The sequence below is a fragment of the Trichosporon asahii genome (assembly GCF_000293215.1).
Source record: "Trichosporon asahii var. asahii CBS 2479 unplaced genomic scaffold scaffold00071, whole genome shotgun sequence".
In the NCBI taxonomy this organism is placed as follows: domain Eukaryota; kingdom Fungi; phylum Basidiomycota; class Tremellomycetes; order Trichosporonales; family Trichosporonaceae; genus Trichosporon; species Trichosporon asahii.
This window is the reverse complement of record NW_014040854.1, coordinates 385,319-404,141: the sequence shown is the minus strand read 5'-3', so window position 1 is coordinate 404,141 and position 18,823 is coordinate 385,319. Positions and strand designations below refer to the sequence as shown.

At 61.1% G+C, this 18,823-nt stretch overlaps 5 protein-coding genes across 5 annotated transcripts; 3 read left to right on the top strand and 2 right to left on the bottom strand.

Moving 5' to 3' along the window:
• Positions 1-6: 6 nt before the first annotated feature.
• A1Q1_05001 (uncharacterized protein) lies at positions 7-1,001 on the bottom strand (the record flags this gene model as incomplete). Its single annotated transcript, XM_014321808.1, has 4 exons — positions 7-342; positions 622-758; positions 823-841; positions 963-1,001. 4 exons carry the CDS (start codon positions 999-1,001, stop codon positions 7-9), a joined length of 531 nt encoding a protein of 176 aa, XP_014177283.1.
• Positions 1,002-1,371: 370 nt separating this feature from the next.
• Positions 1,372-2,636, top strand: A1Q1_05000 (uncharacterized protein; the record flags this gene model as incomplete). Its single annotated transcript, XM_014321807.1, has 2 exons — positions 1,372-1,742; positions 1,811-2,636. The coding sequence occupies 2 exons, from the start codon at positions 1,372-1,374 to the stop codon at positions 2,634-2,636; spliced, it is 1,197 nt and encodes a 398-aa protein (XP_014177282.1).
• Positions 2,637-7,265: 4,629 nt separating this feature from the next.
• A1Q1_04999 (uncharacterized protein) lies at positions 7,266-7,535 on the bottom strand (the record flags this gene model as incomplete). The annotated part of the gene is made up of 1 exon (XM_014321806.1): positions 7,266-7,535. The coding sequence occupies one exon, from the start codon at positions 7,533-7,535 to the stop codon at positions 7,266-7,268; it is 270 nt and encodes an 89-aa protein (XP_014177281.1).
• Positions 7,536-7,758: 223 nt separating this feature from the next.
• On the top strand, positions 7,759-11,634 carry A1Q1_04998 (guanyl nucleotide exchange factor, Sql2; the record flags this gene model as incomplete). The annotated part of the gene is made up of 1 exon (XM_014321805.1): positions 7,759-11,634. The coding sequence occupies one exon, from the start codon at positions 7,759-7,761 to the stop codon at positions 11,632-11,634; it is 3,876 nt and encodes a 1,291-aa protein (XP_014177280.1).
• A 3,161-nt stretch (positions 11,635-14,795) lies between these two features.
• On the top strand, positions 14,796-18,597 carry A1Q1_04997 (uncharacterized protein; the record flags this gene model as incomplete). The annotated part of the gene is made up of 4 exons (XM_014321804.1): positions 14,796-14,840; positions 14,887-14,927; positions 15,485-15,642; positions 15,956-18,597. 4 exons carry the CDS (start codon positions 14,796-14,798, stop codon positions 18,595-18,597), a joined length of 2,886 nt encoding a protein of 961 aa, XP_014177279.1.
• Positions 18,598-18,823: the final 226 nt, after the last annotated feature.

The following is an 18,823-nucleotide window of genomic DNA, read 5'->3' as shown; positions in this document are numbered from 1 at the left end:
GTCGTATTAAACGTAGTTCTCGATGGGGAAGTACTGGTGCTTGAAGCGGGGGATGTACTCGCCCTGCTTGGGCTGCCACTTGCCCTTGGGGTTGGCGGGGGGAGGGGTAGGGGGGAGGCCGGCGGTCTTGCCGGTGTTGATGCCGGCGGCGACGAAGGAGTTCTGGGGGATGGCGGCGATGGCGACGGTGAGATCCGGCGTGTTCGACTCGGTAAGCTCGGTCGACGTCGTGCCAGAGGGGAGAGCAGCCTGAGCCGGTCCAGCAATCAGGAGGGCGGAGAGCTCAGCCTGGGTGACGACGGAGGTCTGGGGGTACGCCCGGCGGGTGTCGCGCTTGTAGTACTGTGATGTCAGCTAATTGACCTGGACTCCTACAGCCTGAGATGCAGGAAGACAAGCCGGTATGGGCCCGACGACGGAGATCTGAAGCGATGCCATCTCGTGGTGGGTCAACACAACAGCAACGCTGGCTCCCAAGATCAACCCCCACTGAAGCAGCAGGGAAGCTCCATTCCGCTCAGTTTGGTGCAGACGTCTCCGGCGGGGACATCTGCCATGCTCCGATCCTCCGAATCCATCTCCGCAAGTGTTCCCCTGTCCTCCCGCCTTCGACAAACATACCGGGTTGAAGGCAACGTCCGAGGCCTTGGTGGCGGGGGTAGCGTAACGCTCGGGGCGCGAGGCGGGGGGAGGGTAGCGGTTCTTGAGGGGGAGGGGCAGACCAGACGAGATCTTGGGGTTGACGACAACAGCATCGTCTATCGGAGGGTCAGCAACACATCTCGGGTTCTACGCGCTGTCGGCGCGGCGTGATCGACGTACGGAACTTCTTCCAGAATCCCTGTGCACGTTAGCTAGCTGTCTCCCTACACGAAGCTGGCGATCTCATGCCTCTCGGGTCCGGCTCGGATCGGAGGTGCCGGGCGGGCCTGAGAACAACATCCAGCGGAGCAATGACTCACCTCAGGCTCGAGGTGGTACAGCGACTGGTCGGCGGACATGGGCGCGGTCTTGCCCGAGGCGGCTGCGGACTGGCCGGCCTTGGACGACGGCGGCGCGCATGGTGCTGGTGTGCTAGCTGTCGGGAACGGCGAGCTCGCTACTGATGCCTGCGTTGAGCCGTCGAGCGCCGCGAGCTCGCAGGCCCTCAGCGAATCCACACGCGGGGGTTCCTCAGCGGAGTCACGGCGTTAGAGGCTGTGGCTGTTTGCACGTGCAATCCACGCAGAAGTCTCGTGGCTCTGTTTCCGCCCTTAGGCCTCCACCTCTCATCAGCCAAGCACTCTGTCTGGAATGCATGACGCAGGTGCACTGGGAACGATCGACATTGCAGGCTTCCTTCAGCTAGCGATCACAACATCGACTGACAAAATGGCCTCCCCGCAGTTCCGACGGAATGTGACGGCCGCAGCTCTTCTCTTCCTCGCCGCCTGGGGCGCGTACGCGACCTACGGCCTCGGTGCTCAGAATGGGCTGTTCGACACGATCCACGCGAGTCTCGACGTCGAGAACCCATATGTGCCCGGCGGTGTCTCGCCGTTGCGCACACGCTACGTTGCGTCTCCGGTGATTGACAAGCACATTACAGTCCTCATTTCCTTCTTCAGCTATGCCATTGACCCTCCCCATACGAAGGATGTGGATGTGACGAGCCTGGTCGTCATGGCCCACTTCTGCGCCGGCTGGGCGCTCATTCGCTTCGAGGGATGGCGACTCGGCAACAAGCAGAAGCTGATTGCATGGTGGGTGTTTGAGTGCTCTCCACTGGGAGTGCAGTAGCTAGGCTACAGCTGCTGGTAGCTAACGCCAGGACAACGGCGATCGGCCTGTTCATGCAGATGACCACGCCGTGGGCGATCACCATCCCGCTCTACCTGCTGGTGCAGCTGTACACCTCTCCAATCTCGAACCCGGAGGTCGGACCTTCCTTCGTGGCCGTAGCGGCTGACCCCGTCGACCTGCTCCTGCTCCCATTCTGCAGCATCATCGCCTTCATCGTCCCGGCGATCATGATGTGGTACCCCGGCCTGCCTGCCTACTCGCACTACGGCTGGGACTTTACGTGGCAGATCTTCCCTGTACGGGAGTACGCGATCGCGCTCGTGTGCAAGTTCATCCTGAAGCGTGTGCTGAAGGCGCAAGCAGGCGGGCAACACTACCTGAAGAACTCGCGCAAGGCGTACGACTACTCCCTCTTCGTCGCGACCGCCTCGCAGCTGATCGCCATCGCCGCGTGTGTTCTGCCCGCCAAGGCTGTGCCGGAGGCAATCAGGCCATGGGTCGCAGACAGCACGTTTGCGAATGTGTTCGCGCCCTTCTGGCCGTGGAACTCGCCCGCTGTCGGCCCCTCGGCCCTCATCAACGGCAACGGGCTCGCGGACCTGAGCAGGCTGTTCCTGCAGTGGGACATGTTGACTGGGAACACGGCGCTGCTGATCTGGGCCCTGCACCAGCACCGCCGTGCCGTGCCCAACGCTAGCCTCGCGAGCAGGCTCAAGATCCTCGGAACGTGGATCCCCCTCGGTGGCCCCGTCGGGGCCGCAGCGGCGCTGCTGAGGGACCGAGACGACCGGCTCGCGCTGCGCACGGCGCAGAGGCGTGCGGGCGAGGTGGTCAGGGAGACGAAGGCGAAGTAGACTTGAGGGCCGAGGGGCGTATGACGTGCAGTGATGTATCTGGTTCAGAAGCGCTCGCAGTATGGAAGACTGGAGGATGGAGGACTTAGTACGGAGCAGAGGTGTGCAAGCGAGAACTGCGCCATGTACGCGCAGCGGGCAGAAGAGGACGCAAGCGAGCGCAGCAGAATTGAGAATGTGTACGAGAGAAGGCGCAGCGTGACATCTCGGTGTGCCTAAAGGGCCCCTTCGCCGTGCTCCTCCTACTTCTGCCATATTCGCAAGCTATCATCATCATATGACGCGCGGACGCGGACACTTCATCACTTTGGCTATTCATATATCGGTCTGTCAGTTTCCTAATGCGACTGCTCGTGCCCAAGCTAGTGTGCAATGTCCGGCCCGTCCGGAGTGACATTACGTTGCCTGGAACCATTCATATGTTGTCGATTTCCTATCGAAGTCCTGGTGCTGTCTCACATCCCTCAGATCGCAAGTGCGAAGCGTTGCTGCGGCGGCGGGGTCCGCCATCAGCGACCGGGGGCGAAGAGCGGAAGCTCGCTCTGGCTAGTCTGCCTCGCTCGGAGAAGACCATAGCTCGGAGGCTCGGAGGACGGGGGTGCGAAATGACTTGATGAATTGATGGATTGTCTGAAAAATGACCCAACGCGGTGGTTCCAGGAACACATTCAGGCACGCTCTAAGGATACACGAAGGACACGCCGGGGACAGAGGGCTGTGCTGCTGTGCCTTGCGCGTTTCCGGATGCCGCATACCGGCGCGAGGCGCGTTCGGTGCGCTCGATGCGCTCGGTGCTCGGTGTCGGGTGCGTCGGGTGTCTCACCGCTCCAGCACCACCCTGCCTCCGAGCGAGTTGGTTCACACCACTTGCTGGTTAGTACTCGTGGCGATCAGACGTGGCACACTAAGAGGATAGGTTTAGGGGGTAAGGCAAGAAAGGGAAAGCGGACGAAGATGAGAAACCCAGGCTGGAAGAGTGGGCATTCCGCAAGCCCTCCACAGCCCCGCCAGCCCCGCCAGCCTCGTCGCCCGCCGCCGCACCCACTCGACCCCTCCGCCTCCTGGAGCGCAGCGCGTCGTCAGTCGATCATCCCATATGGATGCGGGCAAGGCCGTTTCCTGTCACTCTCACATCGCGTGCTCAACGCACTTCAGCAGCTGTCGACCAGTCTATTCCGCCGTAGATCTGACGTCGAGCAGAGGACGGAGAAGCGTGGTCCGGGCCAGGAAGGTTTACGCTTTCGCCCTCGACATTTGCAGTGCCTGTTGTCCCACTGGAGTGACCCACAGTGGGCGACGCATGCGCCGACATAGATCATGGGTGGAGCAGAGTGGAACAGAGGGGGAGGGGCACAGGCCCCTCTGCGCGATCTCGGAACGAGTTCGGAACTGGTCTAAACGAACCTTAGCGGTACTGGAATTGGGATCTGGTATTCTCCACTCTGTGTCCAACGTGGACAAGAGGGAGGCAAATGAGGTCCGATGAATAGAAGAGGAGGCCGTGGACGCCCACAGACGACCCGCAGACGACCCGCAGACGACCCGCTGGAATCTTATCGTCCCCCTCTGGTGGCGTTTGCGGGGAGGTCGGACCCACTACCCCAACAATACCCACCCGAAGCGAACCTTGACACTGGGACGCTTGTCAGGCATACGAGTAAGAGTGGGAAGCATACGCATATGCGCATGCACGTACGCCGCTGGAATCTTACGCAAGACCAGTCGCAGGTTGTCACTGCTCGCGCCAACTGACTTGCCTTACATGAAGCGGACAGAGGCGGAAGAGCCGGATGAGCTTTCTGGGCGAAGGGGTGACGAGAGCGTACCGCCGTCTTGGCCAGTGTGGTCATGTTCGGGTCAGTAGTAGCCCGGATCGGGTTTGCGGCCCCTGCCTGGTACACGCGCTCACACCCATGATTCATGTGGCGACATGAGTCTGGGACAAATGCACAATTGCTCATATCGCTCGTGTCGGACGAACGCACACACGTACGCGTCCTGTGGAGCTTGAGCAGAGCTGGTCAGACCCACGAATCGGGTACGCGAGGGCCGGAGAGGGACAGAGAGGGTTCCTCGCGGACTGAATGGGGACAGAGTTTGGCGGTAGAGTTGCTGGAGCCCACTGCTGTTCTTCGCTTCGCGGTCTGACTGGTGGACGGTGACGGCGAGGAACAGGTGGGACGACCAAGGTTCATCAAAGTCTGCGCCGCGTGCATGTCCTGTACACGCCGCACATCGGAGAGCACCGGCGCGCACAGCTGAGCGGGCAGCGGTCTGCACAAAGTTCAAGCCAGTGCCTCCACTTCCGAACCCTTGTGTCTGTGTGTTGGGCGATGACAATATTGGACGGCGCGACGGCGAGATGGCGAGGAACGCCGCGTGCAACGCCAATGGACAATGGGTCCTCGTCTCCTCCGCGCCGCGCCGCAAAGAAGATACGCCTCCCCTTGGACAATGGAGAGCAGAACAAGCTTTGAGAGTAAAGTTTGAGTTTGATGGGCCGAGCGCATTCATTCATTGTCCTTTTGTCCTTTTGGACCTTTTGCGCAGTTATCTTCTGTCACCTCTCATTGGTTTGCGACTCGCTCATGAGTGAGCGTGCACGACGCGTGCTTGCTTACAGCACGCGTACCGTGTCCCGAGACCTGCGAGCTGAACCGAACATGAGCCCCACTGTTGATAGTCACCCATGGGCACTGGCGCGTCTGGCGTGTTTAAGTTTAGGCTGCTGTGTGCAGTGGACGCTTGTCTGGCGTGTATAGCACGCGCCCGATGCGCCGGGTGTAGCAGGTCCGAGAGCTGCGTGTCGGCGCTGGCTTACGGCGTCGCTGGCGGGTGGCACATCAGTGCACCGGTACCCGAGGCCAGACCGACCGGTGCAGCACTGGAATCAAGCCAGTGCTGGGAAAGAAGCACTGGAACGTACGCCGCCAACCTGAGCGAGACGTCCATCCGCGCACTGGAATCCATGAGGGATGTTCCCCCGGTTCTGGCCGCGAAGCCAAAAGGTGCGGGAAGCTCGCAGACGGGCAACGCAGGAACGCCCGTTGAGACCGAGTGCCGTGCACGCCGTGCGTGCCGTGCGGATCCGTTGCCCGGGAACTGGGACGCGGGTTCCACCTTCTGCGCACGGCTGCACGGGCTGGTCTGTGGAACTCGAGGAAGTACGGGACGAACGCTTGGTTCGGGAATAAACAAGCTTCGCAAGCTTCTGCCGCTTGTGCCGCCTGCTGCCGCTGGGATTCTGCCCTGCTTCTGCTCAGCGTTGTGGAGCAAGCAGCACACGCACTCCCATCGTTAAGGTCGGCCCCAGGCTCCCCAGGTCGGTCCCAGGTTCGGCCATGCCGGATGGTGAGGTCAGCATGATGCGCAATACGATGCGGGCCCGGTCTGCTGGAAACGGAGCACTCGGCGGGGTACAATTGCAGCCATTCGGCGCGGTGACGCAGAGGGCTGAATTCAACCTGCGACGTACTCGTGCTCGGCCTCTCGGGATGCTCGGCGCTCGGGCCGGGGAAGGGTGCAGCAGGGCCCGACGCATCCGTAGAACTGCAGAGCGAGGGAGAGATGCATGCATGGCAGCAGTTGCCGCAAACAAGTGGCTTCGCGCCGCATTGTAGGGATTTGGACAGGAGGCAAAGGGTCGCCAGGGCCACCAGGGTGTCGTGGGCTACCGTCCCGCTTTTCGCATTTTTGCTTGGGTTCCTGCTCTGCTGCAAGCTGAGAGATGAGAGATGGTGGTGCTCGGGGTTGCGGCTGGAGGTTACGCGCTACGCTCTGGAGGTCTGCTCGGACGAAGCCTAGGAAGGGTTGATCCTGAGGACCCTCAGACCCTACGATCGGGATCGCGCAGGAGAGCACAACAGAGCGCGAGCAGCAGCAACCCGTCACAGTCACCGGCACGTGTCCATTAGACAGGTAGTTGGTAATGTTGTTGTAATCGGTGTGCCTGCTGGGGTAATGTCGAGTAATGTGAGGTGATTACGGTTCACTGGAGACTGGGTATTGCTGGGTCGCACCCTGGTGTCCCAGGGTCGGTGCGCGATTGCCTGCAGCAGACTGGGTGGGTGACCGCGCCTTCACCCTTACTCTCACTCACGCTCATCACCCCCGCGACCCCCCCCGCCCGCTGCAGTGCGGCTTGCCCTTCTCTTCCTCCTTGCTGCTGCTCCCAAAGTGCACTCAAGACCCCCTCCTCCGCACCTCCTGCCGCAATCCACTCGTCCTTCAGCCGGCCGGCCTCTCTCACTCGCTTGGGCTGACGACCCCTCTCGCTCGCTGTCATCACTGCTCATCACCCCTTCAACGACGACATCCATACCCATCTCATTCATTACCCAGCACCAAACCGCCTTTATTCCAGCGACCCGCGACACTCACATCTGACCGACGACCGACCACCTGCACCCGCGCCCCCAGCCACGCCAGGACATCACCACTCGGTCCCTTCCTTCGAGCACAACCCTTCCTCCTCCCCCATCATCACCATATCGTAACCACAACCCCCCCACAAGACTCCCCGTGCACAGTCGCACACTCGACTCGACTCCCCAACCCGGGTACCGCACCAATGCAGCGCGCCTCCGCCCAGCGCGTGCTCGCGGGCACGGGCAACGGGCACAGTCAGAGTCAACGAACAACAGGGGTACCTTCGGGCCCGCCGGGACAATCGGGCGGCCACCCAATGTCGACCTCCACTAGTTCAACCTCGACTTCGACTTCGACCCCGGGCGCAAGCGCGAGCGCGTACTCGTCATATGCCTCGTCATCCTCGACACCGACGGCGGCGTCCACCTCGGCCGCTTCAAGTCGACCGATATCCATGGCGAGCACGAGAGCGGCTTCCTCGGGCAGCGTCCCGACACATCTCTCCATGTCCATGGCGAGCTCGTCTTCCATGGCTTCCTCGTCGACGTCAACAGCCAACCCGGCATCCGCTTCTGGCTCACATCACCACAGACACGACCGATACGAAAGGCACTCGAGACCACGGTCACCAGACTCTCCCCCGACCCGCACGTCATCGTTCCTTGGCGAAAGGAGACAGCAGACGAGCCATGTCGCCGCGATCCACGACTTTGATCACCGGATAATGCCCGCAGGCGCCTCCTTAGCACACAACATGTACCTGTCCTTCAAGGCAGGCGAGGTTATCCGCGTACACGGCCGCGACCCGTCTGGGTGGTGGGACGGCGAGGTAGCCTTTGAGGAAGATGGGATTAGGAAATCCCGCAGAGGCTGGTTCCCGAGCAATTACGTGCGAGAGCTCGAGTGGGACGAGGTGAGTTACAAGACCCTGCATGTTGCTGATGAACAACAGCTTCTGCGTCGACCGGAACGACCAGCTGCCGAGCCCGCCGGAATCCTTCGAAGCAGGCGAGGCTCAGTTGCGTCACATGAATCGCCGACGACCTCTCACCAATCTCACAGTTCTTCCTCCCGACTAACGACTCCTTTACTCGATGGCTCACTACCGCCGGCGCTGCAAGCGCTCCTGCAGCCCGTCATGCAAACGCTATCGCTCCTCCACTCTTCCGTGTCTGCAGACAGACGACGACACATCACACCCTCCGCTGCGCAAGTTATCGCGGCGATCCGACAGACGCTGCTTCGCATGGACTGTCTCAGCAAGGACTCGGCAACGCTGGCGGCACACCCGGCACTGGGACAGCAACGACGAGATGTCCTCGCCGAGCTTAGCAAGCTCGTATCTGCCGCCAAGCAAGCAGGCAGCGAGGAAACGCGGCCTGACGACGATGCGTCCCTTGAAGCTACGTCCCGAGCGGCTGACCGCGTGTTCAACTCGATCCGGGGCTTCCTGCAGTGCGCCGGCGAGATGGGCGTGTCGGTGCTGCCATTAGCAACCGATGGAGACCGACAGGGTTCGGACCCGGCTGGCCCCAGTAGCAGCAGGCGACTATCGCGAGCCCGCGCGCCGTCGGGATCTGGCTCTCGAGGAAGCAGGATACCGGCAAGCGAGTCGATGCGGTTAAAGTCCGCAAGTGTCAGCGACCTGCGCGGTTCTGCGCGGCGACAGGCGTCAAACTCGAGCCCACCGCCGCCTATGCCGAACGCGAGCATGTCTGCCGGACCGCCCTCCGCTTCGCGGTTCTCTGGGAGGTCTCCGTCCACGACGTCTGGCAGGTCGTCTCCAGGACGGGCACGCCGTACGTCGCGGGTGCGACACCACCGCTCCCAGTCCTTTGACTTTGAGCAGGACAATACCGAGACCGACATCGAAAGCGCTTCTCAAAGCACGCACGGAACGCACAGCACGCACCAGACGCATGTCACCCCGATGGTCAACCCCGCCGCCAGGGCGACCGAGGGCGAGGCACTCTACAAACAATACTCGACAGGACGCGCCGTGCACGAGGCTATCACTGCAGCCGAGGACGCCTTATTGTCTATCATTGCGAGTTTCATCGGCCACATCCACTCTCACCATTTCGATTCTCACCCATCAACACACGCATACCTGATCGAGCTCACTCGGGAAACCGTTGACCGCGTCCGAGACCTGCTCACGATTGTCGAAGTTGCGGGGCAACAGGCGTCCCTGCTGGGGATGCACCAGCGCGAGATTCCGACTCTCCGCAGCGCTCGCGAAAGCCTGTACGAGGCTGCAGAGCAGCTCGTCGAGTCGGCCGAATCCGTGTCTCGGACGTTCAACCAGCATCTCGGGGAAGAGGCGTACGAGGCGGAGAAGGCGCAGCTGCTCGTCCGCACGACCAAGACGCTCAAGGCAGGCACCGAATGCTCCGAAGTCGTCAAACGGATAGTACCGGAGGACAACACAGAGCCCGACTTTGACTCGCCCGACCTCAATATGGCTGGCGTCGGCTACTCGCCCCGGAAGGGCTATGCTGCCATTGGTCTCGGCATCCGGAGCGGCCCGGGCTCGCTGCAGAGCCTCACACGTCGTGCGACCAGCCTCGGCCAGCTGCACCGCCGCTACAACCACGACGGCGCCGGCCGCGTTAGCATGCCTCCCGCCAAGGGCGACGAGGACGAGGAAGGCGAGGAGGAGATTGTTGAGGACGCGAGCAGTTCGGACGAGGAGGCGGACGAGTCTACTGAGACCGCGTCCACCGGCCGCCGGGGCATGCGTCCCATCTCTCACCCCTCGCAACCCGCCGTTGGCCACGTCCAGCGCCGCAGCATGGACTCGGGCCACCCCCGCTCGCGTTCAAGCAGCATCCGCTCCTCGCAGGTTCTCGGCGACAGGCGCTCGATGGACACAACCTACACCGGCGAGCTCAAGACGGAGGAAAGGGAGACGACTGCCATCTCGCACCGCGACTCTGTCCACGCTTCGGTCCGTACTTCCACCACCTCGCACGTCGCCTCTTCGCTTCTGCAGTCTGCCAGCTCGACCGGTCTCAGCGAGATCACCACGACGCCTTCACTTTCCGAGTCTGGCACGACCCAGGTTGACTCGCCAAAGGATGCCGATGGCAAGGCGGTCACCCGCCACACGCCACCGACGCCTCGCACCGGACAGTCCATTGACGCCAACGACCCGGCCGGTGGTGATGTTCGCTTCTGGGTCGTATCACACGACTACGATCCCGTCGAGGTTGCTTACAATTCGGATGGCATCCTTGTCGGTGGTACTCTGCGTGTTCTCGTCGAGAAGCTCACGCCGCACGATGGCCCGACCGACCACAACTTCATGTCGACGTTCTGGTACACGTTCCGTCTGTTCTCGAACCCTACCGAGTTCCTCAACGCGCTCATCGCTCGCTACGACCTCAAGCCTCCTCCTGCGCTGCAGGGGGTTGGGCACGAGCAGTACCACATGTGGGTCGAGCGCAAGCTCAAGCCCGTGCGCATCCGTGTCTGCAATGTGCTCAAGGTCTGGCTCGACCAGCACTGGCGACCCGACTCTGACAATGCGGTGCTCGACACGATGGAGGAGTTCTTCCTCAAGCGCGCGAACGACCAGGTCACCCCCTCTCTGGCGGCACCCGGCGGACGCGTCGCCGAGCTCGTGCGCAAGCGCAAGGAGCCTTCGGCGACGTCGTCCGACTCGGCTAGCAACGCCCCAGGTACGAAGCAGACTTCGTTTGACCGCATCCGCAACAGCGCCTTCCCTGGCCGTTTCACGACGCCCGCGGTCAGCACGATGCCGAACTCGAACATCTCCAAGGCGCTCATGAACACGCTCATGAAGAACCCGGCGCCGACGGCTGTGTCTTTGACGGACTTTGACACGCTCGAGCTTGCGCGCCAATTCTGCATCATGGAGAGCAAGCTGTTCCAGGCAATCGCGCCCGAGGACCTGCTCATGTCTGGACGCAAGCAGGTGCCTGCGCTCAAGGCGCTGTCGACGGTCAGCAACCAGATCATCGGATGGGTCACGGACGGCATCCTGAACGAGCAGGACGCAAAGCACCGTGCGGCGTTACTCAAGTTCTACATCAAGCTCGCGGACAAGTGCTTATCGCTGAACAACTTTTCGACCATGTTCGCGGTGCTTGGCGGCCTGAACAGCGCGACAATCTTGCGTCTGAAGAAGACGTGGGACGCGCTCAACGTCAAGTACCGCAATGTGATGGAGAAGCTGCGCGCGGTCATCGATCACACGAAGAACCACCGCGCATACCGCGAGGCGCTGCGCGCCGCGACGGCAAAGGACGAGCCCGTACTTCCGTTCCTGGGTCTGATCCTGACGGACATCACTTTCACGCAGGAGGGCAACCCGAACACGCGGCCGAGCACGCTGTCGCCCGAGCTCCAGCTCATCAACACGGACAAGTACGCCAAGCTGGGCCGCATCGCGAACGAGTTCAAGAACTACCAGCGCTCGTTCGAATACCGCGAGATCGAGTGCGTGCAGACCTTCCTGCAGCGCGCGCTCACGGAGCGCGGCTCGGGCTCGCTCGACGCGCTTTACCGCAAGAGTCTGCTGCTTGAGCCGAGGCAGAACAGCGAGCGTCTCAACAACATGGTCGAGAAGCCCGGATGGCTGGGTGCGAGGTTAACAAACCTGTAGGGCGAGCGAAGCGAGCCCCACGGCCGCGCACAGCCAGCATGAGCAGTGCAGCGACGCCAGTGTTTGAGGTTAGAGAGACGGAAGGAGCAGTGTAACAAGCCGCTACGCACGCGCGGCGCAGTGTATAGTAGACTACAACAATCACGGCGAGCAGTCTCGCCCGGGCACATGGGCCCTGTAGCAATGTATTTTGGCCATGGCCAACAACCGAGCAGGCGAGCGGAGCGAGCAGACGCAACAGCACACGGAGCCGTTGCGAGCGGAGGGGGCATTACATCATCGGACAGTCAGGGCTTGCAGCTGGTGGTTAGTCGCCGACGCCTGCGGGGACTCCCGACCGCAGCACACGGCCCAGTCCGCTCGGAAGGGCCGCAGCGCAAGATCCGGCGTGAGTCAGACGTGGCGAGAAAGGCAGGGAGGCAGGGGGGTAGGGAGGACGTCACGCGAGACGATCCTGAACGCTGAAATGATGACGAGAGAAGCGATAGGGTGAGTGAGGGAACGGTGCGCTCTTTGGGCGGAGGAGATCTGCAAAGCCGGCAGAGCCGGCAGACCTGGCGGCGCGATGACGGCAGTGTTGCCCCGCTGCGATGAAGGCGGTCACGGGACTGGGCGACTGGGGATGATGCTGCAGTACGGAAGGCAGGGAATGACGCAGTGTCAGAACGTCAGAACGTCTGCGATCAGCCGGCTGCGAAAATGGTCAGTGAGGAAAGAGGGCAATGGTGAGGATAGAAGTTAGGGTTGAGTAGCAGTCAGTGGTTACGCTTAGCCCGTTGATCCTCGGAGCCTCGAGCCTGATATGACACTCGGACATTTGCAGCTCTCGACAGTCGTACAGTCGGAGCCTGCGGTCGACTGACGTGAGTGGCTTCCGAACCCTGCCTCGACCTCATCAGTCCTACGCTATCATCAAAGCAAATGAAAGTGTGACGCGTGATAGAGCGAGTTCGAGGGTACCGCCACACAACCTGGTTGTTCGGTTCCACAAACCCGCGTCGAAGGATTGGCGCCATGCGCCAAGGACTCGCTGCGACAATTCTGTGAACCTGCGCGTGCTCAACCCCATGGTGTGACTAACCCTCGTGCCGTCTGCTGGATTCCCACGCGTATGTTTCCTCGTCTGCGGCCCCCTTTCGATTCGCGTCGTCCGGAGGAGGATGTCAGCCGGAGCGCGTTCGTAAGAGCCGTAGCACCATTCAAATCGTGTTCACTTTGCTCGTATCGACGACTTTATCGCGACTGTCTTTGCCACAAGTGTGCAAGGCCGTCCCATGAACCTGCATGTTGGCGGCCAATTAGACCACAAGCCAAGCGGCATTGGGTTTCAACGTCCAGTGCTAAGAGTGCAGAGCAAGGCAGAGGGCTGAATTGCGGTATGCACCGGTCAGCGCACGCACTGCAGTACAGCAGCGTTCAGGTGGAGGCGGAAACACACGGGGTAAGCATCGAATTTGAGGGTGAGAGGCCAGTGCACTCCTGTTACATCTGTCTGACCTGCGATGTCCGTAGAATGGAACATGGCCAGCTGGCTTGTTCCACGTCTCGAATTCTGGGCCTTGGTACTGCAACCTCGTTTCCAGTAACTTGGGACATCGGGTGGACCCAGGACCCAGAACGCCCGTGTGCGGGTGTGCCGGTGTGCACGCCGTGCACGCTGTACTGTACTGGAGCTTGGAGGTTGGGTGCGCAAATTGTTCCAAGCGAGGATGTGCGAGGCGCAAACGAAAACGCCATGGGAGCAACGTTTGAACCAGTCAGATGCGCAGATGCGATGGTGATACGGGGAGTCACTTATGGGCGATCTCGCCCGCACCCAGCGCCCTATACGCGCTAACGCCCTACGCAGGGCTGTGCGCCTTCAGTGTGCCCACGGCTGTCCAATCTCCAGCCGCCCATGGCCAAAGGACAGCTCTTCGTTTAGGCCGCATCTCCGAGCTCGATCTCCGTGTCTCCGTAGTCAGCAGTAGTGTCCCACATCGTGAGCCTAACGAGATCCAGAACGGCGACGAGGGCCCGTCACGCGCCGAGCTACATGAGACTACAGATAGCACATCTCGGCGAACTAAAACCGCACTAGTGCTGCTGCGGAGTTGCGGCGTCGGCTTATTCCGACATCCCCCTCCTGGCCTCCTGGCCTCCTGGCCTCCTGGACACACGGCGGTCCGCAGCATGGAGGCGCCGGGGGCGCGGGGGCGGGCACGACACTGACACTAGCCCAGCCATGGCCAGCCAAAGACTGTGGGGAATGACGATATGGCTTGTGCTGCGCAGAAGCCCCCGAAGCCAGCCTGAGCAACAAATGAGGCCGAACGCAACGGACCTTACTCTGACTCATGCTTCTTTCGCCATTTGGAACAGGCCGTTACGTCAAACTGGCCCAACTGGCTCAAGCCAAGGCTGCTTGTTTGCACGAGGCTCGGCTCGCATAGCACGGGCACAGGGCAGAGTGAGGTACTGAGGTGCTGAGGTGCTGCCGAACACAAGTGCAGATTAGGGTGCTGCCTTCCCCTTACCCCTTGCTCAGCACTGAGCATGAGCATGAGCGACTGACTTATCTCCCGTTACTGACGGCGCAGCGAATGCCTTTCGGATCGTGTTCTATCTCTGGCAGCAGCGGATGGGTATGGACTACTGTGCATGCCAGCATGCCATCATGATGTCTCCCAGCTGGCCAGCTGGCCCACCCACCTGACACTAAGCATCAGGCTTACAGCTTCCAGTCTCTCGCTGGTCCTTTGCATTGAAGTCCTTGGATTATCCCTGGCGTGGGCACGCGCACAGCCGCCAGGGCCCACAGGCAACAGGGAAGAGAGATTCCAGGGTCGGGATGCCAGGATAAGCATTTTTTGCAAAACTTGGAACACTTGGAACGCCGACCCCCGCCGTCGCACAGTCGCCTCCTCCGTCCGACTGCTGCTCCACACTTGATCTCCGGATCCACTCCCCCTCTCGCGCTAAGAGCCATCCGTCCAAGCCAAGCTCGTGCTCACCTCGTCACTCTTGCTCTCTCCTCCATTCTTCACTGAACACACTCCACCTCTTTCTTACTTGACTGCTTTTCTTCGATACACGCGTGACCTTCCCCCTTCCTCCCCTTCGACTTTCCCTCTCGTCTGACGACACCGACTCGCACTCGCGCGACCACAACAGCGACAACCATGGAAGACGGCGGCGGCGGTGGATACGGCGGCGGCTCGAGCCCCGTGAGTTGTTCTATCTCGAGGGTTAACTAACAACCAGGACCCCCAGTACGCTCAGCGCGCCGAGGGTGGTGGACAGCAGGCCGCTCCGTGAGTGTCTTTTTCTGCAGTTCTTCGGTCATGGCGAGAAAATCAGCGAGGTGTTGAAGCATGAGACGCGCTTGCACAACCGGGACGACCGGAAGCACCGGGAAGAGATACGTCGCCTGTCGCCTGCTTGAAATCGTACCCAAAACGAAATCAGCAGTGACCGATGACGGACGTGCAGCGGACCTTGGCTTGCCGCTTCCATTCCGGCGGGCCCGGCACCTGCCAAGGCTTTGTGCATGTTGCTGCAGAGTTGCCACGTTCTATCTCCATCTTGCACAGGTCAAGGGATAAGCATCGCCCAGAATCGGCTGGAACGAGCACGAGGGCAACGATGCTCTGCATTCTGGACCTTGGGCCGCTGCTGCGCCAGCCCAGCCCACTCAGGTTAAATCCGTCCAGGCCCTGGGCCAGCTGGGGATTTCTGCATACCCTCGGCAGTCCTCGGTAACTTTTCTGTGCCTGCAAGCTCCCTACTGAAAGCTTATGCAATCCCCAACCCGTGCTATAAGATAGCCAAGCCGGAACCCCCTCCTGTGCAAACTTTTGCTGACAATCAGCGCCGACACCTACGTCCAGCAGTCCCAGCCTTCGCAAGCTCAACAGCAACAGCAGGCGTACGCAGCGTACGCAGCAGCAACCGCTTCTGGATCCGGATCTGGAGGCAACAGCGAGGCCCAGGGCTCCTCCAACACCGGAAACCAGGAATCGACGACTGGTGAGTACACGTCACAAACCTCGAGCGCCTCTAGGGATCGCACATGGAAAGGATCCGGTCGAGGCACTGCGCAGCAAGCCGGTTCTCGCCCAGCTCGCCACCCTCTATGCGTGCCGTGTGCAGAGAATTTTGGGGTGTCACTCGAACATGTGCATTGCGCAGAAGTCGAGGAACGCGACTGTGTGATTTTCATCGCACGCGCAGCGATCGCCCGCCTTGCGTTGCGTTCCAGAGTTCTTCAGACGATCATTTTTGTCTGCATCGCACATCTGTCCACTGCTGCTTAGCCACACAATCAGCAGCTAACGCCTAGGCTTCGTTTTCCCCGTCCACAAGGGCCCGATCCCCACCGCCGCTCCGATTCCCCAGACCGCTCCTCCCCCCGCTCGACCTGCGCCCGCGTCTGAGCCCGCAGCTCTCCAGTCCCCCTTCGGCGGCGCCGCCAACGCCCACGTCCACTACCCTCCGCAGAAGATGAACATCAACCAGCACAAGGGGTTCCAGAGCGTGCCTCTGAACGACGACCCCGAGCGCGGGTACGCAGAGGAACTTGCCCAGCCGCAGCCTCACACTTACGCTAGGAAATCCAAGCTCGGATTCATCCCTCTCGGCCCCTCTCGTAACAACAGTGTCGGGTCGTTCGGCACCTCGATCAATGAGAAGGAGAGCACGGCCGCGAGCCCGCAGCAGAAGCAGAAGCGTCGTCTGTCGTCCGCCGACTGGGAGACTTTCAATTCGAGCACCTCCAAGCACAAGAACCTTCAGTTCGCCGATGGAGACTTTGGCAAGGGCGCCTTTGCCAAGTTTTGGCTCTGGGCGCTTAACCGCTCGTTCGTCTTCCGATGGGCCATCTTCATCATCCCGATCCTCGCCATCTTTTGGATTCCCGGTATCATCTGGGCTGCCGGCCGGCGCGACGCCGAGGTATGGAACGTCAAGCTCCTCTGGTGGTCGATCTGGCTTACTATTGCATGGCTCGGCTTCTGGGCCGCCAAGCTCGTTTGCATGGCAATCCCTCACATCTACAAGCAGACCATTGTCGTGATCGCCCCCGCCGCCGGCAAGTACACCGACGTCGTCCGCAACCTCGGCAAGTACTTCAAGTATGTCCTGTGGTCGCTTGCCATCTGGATCGCCTGGAACCCCATCATCATCAACCACTGCCAGCGCTACGTCGACGGCCGCCTCGAGACCTACCAGGACGCTGCCAAGGCGAACGCGTCCCTCGCCAACGCCACCCTCCTCGACAACTGGGGCGACGCTCCCGAGACTTCCGGATGGAGCAACATTTCGCTCGCCGGCAAGATCATCTTCGGCGTCTGGCTCTGCACGCTGATCCAGCTCGCGGAGAAGCTGATAGTGCAGCTTATCGCGTTCAAGTTCCACGAGGACTCTTATGCTGATCGCATCGACGAGCAGAAGTTCCAGGTCAAGGCCCTGACCCAGCTCTACATGAACTCGCACGACATTCCTGGCCGCAGCGACACGCTCAAGGACCACGACACGATCAAGACGGAGCGCTCGCAGGCGCCGAAGAAGGCTGTCCGCAAGGCTCTCCGCGAGGTCAAGAAGTTTGCCCAGAACACGTCCAACGCTATCGGCACTGTTGCTTCCGAGATGACCGGATCAACGACGCTCCAGACCAACTCGCCCACGAACAAGGTCAAGGCTGCTCTCCAATCTGCGAACAAGAGCAAGGCGCTCGCCCGCCGTCTCTTCTACTCGTACCGCAAGCCCGGGTCCGACCATCTCGTTATCGACGACATTGCTCGGTTCTTCCCTGACCTCGAGACCGCTGAGCGCGCCTTTGGTATCTTTGACCGTGACGGAAATGGCGACGCGACCCGCGACGAGATCGACGCATCCCTGTTGGAGATCCACACCGAGCGCCTCTCCCTCGAGGCCTCGATGCGTGACCTCGACGGTGCCGTCCGCCGCCTTGACGACATTCTCATGTGTATCGTCACCGTGATTTGGGTCCTCATCTTCGCTACTATGATCACGCAGAAGATCTCGTCCCTCGTCAGCTCCGCTTCGGCCGCCCTTCTCTCCCTCTCGTGGGTCCTCGGTCCCACCTTCCAGGAGGTCCTCGGTGCTTGCATCTTCCTCTTCGTCAAGCACCCGTACGACGTTGGAGACCGTGTCGACATCGACACGAACCAGTACACCGTCGTCAAGATGGAGCTCATGTCGTCGAGCTTCCGCCGCCTTGACGGCAAGTTTGTCTGGATCGGCCACGACGTTCTTCGTACCAAGGTCATTGAGAACATTCGTCGCTCTGGTGCCACGTCCGAGACGTTCACCTTTGACGTCGATTTCCAGACGCCCTTCGACAAGCTGCAAGAGCTTCGTGCTGTCATGCTTCGCTTCGTCAAGGACAACCCGCGTGACTACCTGCCCATCTTTGACGTTATGGTTGACGACTACAACGGCCAGTCCAAGATGACGCTCAAGGCGGACATCCGCTACAAGTCGAACTGGCAGCAGGGTGCGCTCAAGGTCCAGCGCCGCAACAAGTGGGTGTGCGAGCTCAAGCAGGCTCTGCACAACCTCGAGATCTGGGGTCCCCTCGGCATGGGTAACCCTGACCGTCTCCTCACCGACCGTGTCACCATGGTGCCGTACGACGAGTACAAGGAGTCGCTGCTCGAGCAGCAGGCGCCTAGCTCGCCGCCGCCCTCGTTCCGCGCCGCGACCGCCGGCAAGGGTCTCTCGGGCCGCCACAACGAGGACACCAACCTCTGGGGTGAGGTCACGTACGAGGACGAGAGCCGTGGCCCTTCGCGTGCCCCGTCGCCTGGCCCCAACTCGGCGTTCCACATCGGCACCCCGCCCCGCGTTACCTCCCCCGGTCCCTCGTCGACCTTCCGCATTGGCACGCCTCCCATTCGCGGCTCGAGCCACCAGATGCCCTCGGCCCCGGGACCTGCGCCGTACACTCAGCGCCGTATCTAAAATGTTGACTTTCGACCCAGTTCGAGACCTTATCCCCCTGTCCCTCTGAACACTTCAGAACAATTGCCAGATCCCGTACTGTCTCCTGCCGGCGGAAGGCAGTCCGGGCTGGCTTCCTCACTCACACACCGAACCACCACCAAAACTTGTATCAACTTTTTTCAACCCAAACCAAACCTCATCATAACACTTGTAGATAACCGCATCTTCTCGCCCTTTCATGCAT